The 5,714-nt window shown below is 33.3% G+C and overlaps 2 protein-coding genes across 2 annotated transcripts in view; both read right to left on the bottom strand.

Moving 5' to 3' along the window:
• Positions 1 to 1,550, bottom strand: part of LOC129850501 (myelin-oligodendrocyte glycoprotein-like) — a gene marked incomplete at its 3' end in the record, with an annotated part of 9,613 nt that extends 8,063 nt beyond the window's left edge. The window contains exon 1 of the mRNA XM_055916887.1: positions 1,446 to 1,550. Within this exon, the coding sequence (XP_055772862.1) occupies positions 1,446 to 1,515 (70 nt within the window). The remainder of the gene's footprint in view (positions 1 to 1,445) is intronic.
• A 235-nt stretch (positions 1,551 to 1,785) lies between these two features.
• LOC129850502 (low affinity immunoglobulin gamma Fc region receptor II-b-like) overlaps positions 1,786 to 5,714 on the bottom strand; it is a gene marked incomplete at its 5' end in the record, with an annotated part of 8,947 nt that continues 5,018 nt past the window's right edge. The window contains one exon of the mRNA XM_055916888.1: positions 1,786 to 2,306. Within this exon, the coding sequence (XP_055772863.1) occupies positions 2,284 to 2,306 (23 nt within the window). The remainder of the gene's footprint in view (positions 2,307 to 5,714) is intronic.

Genomic DNA, 5,714 nt, shown 5'->3' with positions numbered 1-5,714 from the left:
GATGAATTCTAGAATATACTATATAGCCTAGAAACCTGGTTAAACTATCATTATGACATCATGGATGAATTCTAGAATATACTATATATCCTAGAAACCTGGTCAAACTATCATTATGACATCATGGATGAATACTAGAATATACTATATATCCTAGAAACCTGGTTAAACTAACATTATGACATCATGGATGAATTCTAGAATATACTATAAACTCCTTGCCAAGTGCTGAAACACCTTGAAAATTCCCTTTCTTGATATGAAGAGCCATAATTTGAGTAACCGATAAAAAATACAAATGGACTAATTCTGCAGCCCTGCCTAATGCCACGGCCAATATCAAATCTTTGGAATGTCCCGTGAGCTAATTTCACAGAGCTAGTACAACCACTATATCTAGTTTGGACTGCTTGTCAAAAAATAGTCACCAAACCCAAAAAACGTATTGCTTTGAACATAAACTCATGTTCTACTGTGTCAAAAGCTTTATAAAAAAATCAACAAACATAAGAAAACTATCATGAAGGATGAGGTCATTATAGTCAATCACATCTGAAATCAACCTGATGTCATTACTAATGTGTCGACAAAAAAACAGATCATTCTTCATCAATTATATGGTGCAAGCCTTGTTTCAACCTCCTGAGCAAAGCAAAGCAAAGTAATTACACCTTGCTTTAAGGAAGCCGGTAACGCCCTCTTTTTCTATTGATTCTTGAAACAAAGCAAGAATGAAAGGAATCCATTTATCATTGAATGCTTTATAAAACTCGCTTGTTAAACCATCATTTCCAGGGGACCTATTGTCCTTAAGGCTTTTAATACAGTCCGTTATTTCAATATCAGATAACTCATCATCACAAAAAAAACGCTGAAATCATTATCTATCTATCTTAGCAATGTTTGCTACATTGTCTGAGAAAATATCCATATTGGAAGTTGACTGGGCTGACGTATACAGATTCTGATGAAACTATGACAACGTGCTGAGAGATTTCTTTCGGATTTTTCATTGGTATTATTATTAATCATCATTTACATATGGACGTCTTTTCGCCTTTATTAATTCCTCCCTTCGTCCTTTCTACCGCAGACGTCACGTTAAGAAGAACTTAATTTCATGGCTGAGCGGACAGGGTGTGTCTGTTAAGTGTTTGGAATGTAACCAATGTGCCTTTAATAATTCCTTCCTCCTTCCTACCGCAGACGTCATGAAACGTCATCAGAACGTTTCATGTGTGTCAGGTGTGTCTGTTTGGAATGTAACCAATGTTATTGTCAACGACACCTGTCGCATTGGAAAATGTCTATAGACACGTCGTTGGACGAAGTATTTACTTCACGTTGTGAGAGTGTAAGGAAATCAAAACATGTCATTCTGTGCCTGTTTTAATACATTTTCTCTGGTATCTGAATTAAAAACTATAATTAAAGTTTAAGCCTACCTGTTGCTCTCAGCGAAACCCCGATGCACAGAATAATCCCCCCGAAACACCAAGCCGCTGACGTCTTCATTTTCACGTTGCTAAAAGCTGTTTGTAATAGGAAAATAAAACTGATTTCCGGTCAGTAAACCCAGAAAAAAAAACTGCCCAAATGTTTCATAGGAACATAATCGAGGACAAACGGAACAATTAAATGCGACACAAACGTGTTCAGGGAAGGACGGCGAGTAGAAGAATGAAACAGAACCCGGTGAAAGCTACTTTCACTTTGTTTGACAGTGAGTTTAGTTGGTAATGGAAGGATGGAGAAACAGAGCCAGCTAGTGGTTTTGATGTTTATTCATACAGGAATGAGGAAATTAATTCATGTTACAACATGTAAAATAGTATCTAGATGTTAAATTGAAAAAATAAAAAAAGCTTTACAAAAAAAAACACCAGGCCTATATTACTTTTATATTCAAATCAATCAGTTATATTCTCAGATAGTCCTAGTCATATCAATGTCTGAACTAAAAACACGTCAGCTTGTCTGTATAGGTTACACAGCTGTTTACCAAAACAGTGGCTGGGTGTATTTTGTATTTTCGATCTACAGATTACCTCCACCTTTAAAAAGACTGCTGCTGACTGAATTATACAACACAACATATATTGAAACACCTTAAAAATAAGAAAAATACATCTAAGCAGTTAAATAAATCGTATTTTATAAAAAGGCCCCTATTATGGACCAGAAGAAGAAGACATGTTTTTGTATGTAAATAACAGTTCCAGAATTTTGAATGCCTTGTGTTCCATTTTGAGTGTTGTCATGGTGATCAGGTGTGTCCCAGACTCACTCTTCTTCAAAACGCTCACCTGTTAAATCACACAGTAATACTGTAATATAATGTAGTATGTATTTAGTTACTTAGAGAGATACAGTATTACATAGAATCAGTAGGGTTAGTCCCCTGTTAATCACACAGTAATACTGTAATATAATGTAGTATGTATTTAGTTACTTAGAGAGATACAGTATTACATAGAATCAGTAGGGCTAGTCCCCTGTTAATCACACAGTAATACTGTAGTAATGTAGTATGTATTTAGTTACTTAGAGAGATACAGTATTACATAGAATCAGTAGGGTTAGTCCCCTGTTAATCACACAGTAATACTGTAGTAATGTAGTATGTATTTAGTTACTTAGAGAGATACAGTATTACATAGAATCAGTAGGGTTAGTCCCCTGTTAATCACACAGTAATACTGTAGTAATGTAGTATGTATTTAGTTACTTAGAGAGATACAGTATTACATAGAATCAGTAGGGTTAGTCCCCTGCTAATCACACAGTAATACTGTAATATAATGTAGTATGTATTTAGTTACTTAGAGAGATACAGTATTACATAGAATCAGTAGGGTTAGTCCCCTGCTAATCACACAGTAATACTGTAATATAATGTAGTATGTATTTAGTTACTTAGAGAGATACAGTATTACATAGAATCAGTAGGGTTAGTCCCCTGTTAATCACACAGTAATACTGTAATATAATGTAGTATGTATTTAGTTACTTAGAGAGATACAGTATTACATAGAATCAGTAGGGTTAGTCCCCTGTTAATCACACAGTAATACTGTAATATAATGTAGTATGTATTTAGTTACTTAGAGAGATACAGTATTACATAGAATCAGTAGGGTTAGTCCCCTGTTAATCACACAGTAATACTGTAGTAATGTAGTATGTATTTAGTTACTTAGAGAGATACAGTATTACATAGAATCAGTAGGGTTAGTCCCCTGTTAATCACACAGTAATACTGTAATATAATGTCGTATGTATTTAGTTACTTAGAGAGATACAGTATTACATAGAATCAGTAGGATTAGTCCCCTGTTATTCACACAGTAATACTGTAATATAATGTAGTATTTATTTAGTTACTTAGAGAGATACAGTATTACATAGAATCAGTAGGGTTAGTCCCCTGTTAATCACACAGTAATACTGTAATATAATGTAGTATGTATTTAGTAACTTAGAGAGATACAGTATTACATAGAATCAGTAGGGTTAGTCCCCTGTTAATCACACAGTAATACTGTAGTAATGTAGTATGTATTTAGTTACTTAGAGAGATACAGTATTACATAGAATCAGTAGGGTTAGTCCCCTGTTAATCACACAGTAATACTGTAGTAATGTAGTATGTATTTAGTTACTTAGAGAGATACAGTATTACATAGAATCAGTAGGGTTAGTCCCCTGTTAATCACACAGTAATACTGTAGTAATGTAGTATGTATTTAGTTACTTAGAGAGATACAGTATTACATAGAATCAGTAGGGTTAGTCCCCTGTTAATCACACAGTAATACTGTAGTAATGTAGTATGTATTTAGTTACTTAGAGAGATACAGTATTACATAGAATCAGTAGGGTTAGTCCCCTGTTAATCACACAGTAATACTGTAGTAATGTAGTATGTATTTAGTTACTTAGAGAGATACAGTATTACATAGAATCAGTAGGGTTAGTCCCCTGTTAATCACACAGTAATACTGTAGTAATGTAGTATGTATTTAGTTACTTAGAGAGATACAGTATTACATAGAATCAGTAGGGTTAGTCCCCTGTTAATCACACAGTAATACTGTAGTAATGTAGTATGTATTTAGTTACTTAGAGAGATACAGTATTACATAGAATCAGTAGGGTTAGTCCCCTGTTAATCACACAGTAATACTGTAATATAATGTAGTATGTATTTAGTTACTTAGAGAGATACAGTATTACATAGAATCAGTAGGGTTAGTCCCCTGTTAATCACACAGTAATACTGTAATATAATGTAGTATGTATTTAGTTACTTAGAGAGATACAGTATTACATAGAATCAGTAGGGTTAGTCCCCTGTTAATCACACAGTAATACTGTAGTAATGTAGTATGTATTTAGTTACTTAGAGAGATACAGTATTACATAGAATCAGTAGGGTTAGTCCCCTGTTAATCACACAGTAATACTGTAATATAATGTAGTATGTATTTAGTTACTTAGAGAGATACAGTATTACATAGAATCAGTAGGGTTAGGCCCCTGTTAATCACACAGTAATACTGTAATATAATGTAGTATGTATTTAGTTACTTAGAGAGATACAGTATTACATAGAATCAGTAGGGTTAGTCCCCTGTTAATCACACAGTAATACTGTAGTAATGTAGTATGTATTTAGTTACTTAGAGAGATACAGTATTACATAGAATCAGTAGGGTTAGTCCCCTGTTAATCACACAGTAATACTGTTATAATGTAGTATGTATTTAGTTACTTAGAGAGATACAGTATTACATAGAATCAGTAGGGTTAGTCCCCTGTTAATCACACAGTAATACTGTAATATAATGTAGTATGTATTTAGTTACTTAGAGAGATACAGTATTACATAGAATCAGTAGGGTTAGTCCCCTGTTAATCACACAGTAATACTGTAATATAATGTAGTATGTATTTAGTTACTTAGAGAGATACAGTATTACATAGAATCAGTAGGGTTAGTCCCCTGTTAATCACACAGTAATACTGTTATAATGTAGTATATATTTAGTTACTTAGTGAGATACAGTATTACATAGAATCAGTAGGGTTAGTCCCCTGTTAATCACACAGTAATACTGTAATATAATGTAGTATGTATTTAGATACTTAGAGAGATACAGTATTACATAGAATCAGTAGGGTTAGTCCCCTGTTAATCACACAGTAATACTGTAGTAATGTAGTATGTATTTAGTTACTTAGAGAGATACAGTATTACATAGAATCAGTAGGGTTAGTCCCCTGTTAATCACACAGTAATACTGTAATATAATGTAGTATGTATTTAGTTACTTGGAGAGATACAGTATTACATAGAATCAGTAGGGTTAGTCCCCTGTTAATCACACAGTAATACTGTAATATAATGTAGTATGTATTTAGTTACTTAGAGAGATACAGTATTACATAGAATCAGTAGGGTTAGTCCCCTGTTAATCACACAGTAATACTGTAGTAATGTAGTATGTATTTAGTTACTTAGAGAGATACAGTATTACATAGAATCAGTAGGGTTAGTCCCCTGTTAATCACACAGTAATACTGTAATATAATGTAGTATGTATTTAGTTACTTAGAGAGATACAGTATTACATAGAATCAGTAGGGTTAGTCCTCTGTTAATCACACAGTAATACTGTAATATAATGTAGTATGTATTTAGTTACTTAGAG

This window comes from Salvelinus fontinalis, unplaced genomic scaffold, assembly GCF_029448725.1.
Source record: "Salvelinus fontinalis isolate EN_2023a unplaced genomic scaffold, ASM2944872v1 scaffold_2094, whole genome shotgun sequence".
Taxonomy (NCBI): domain Eukaryota; kingdom Metazoa; phylum Chordata; class Actinopteri; order Salmoniformes; family Salmonidae; genus Salvelinus; species Salvelinus fontinalis.
Note: the sequence above shows the minus strand (reverse complement) of the source record. Positions and strands in the feature narration are given on the sequence as shown.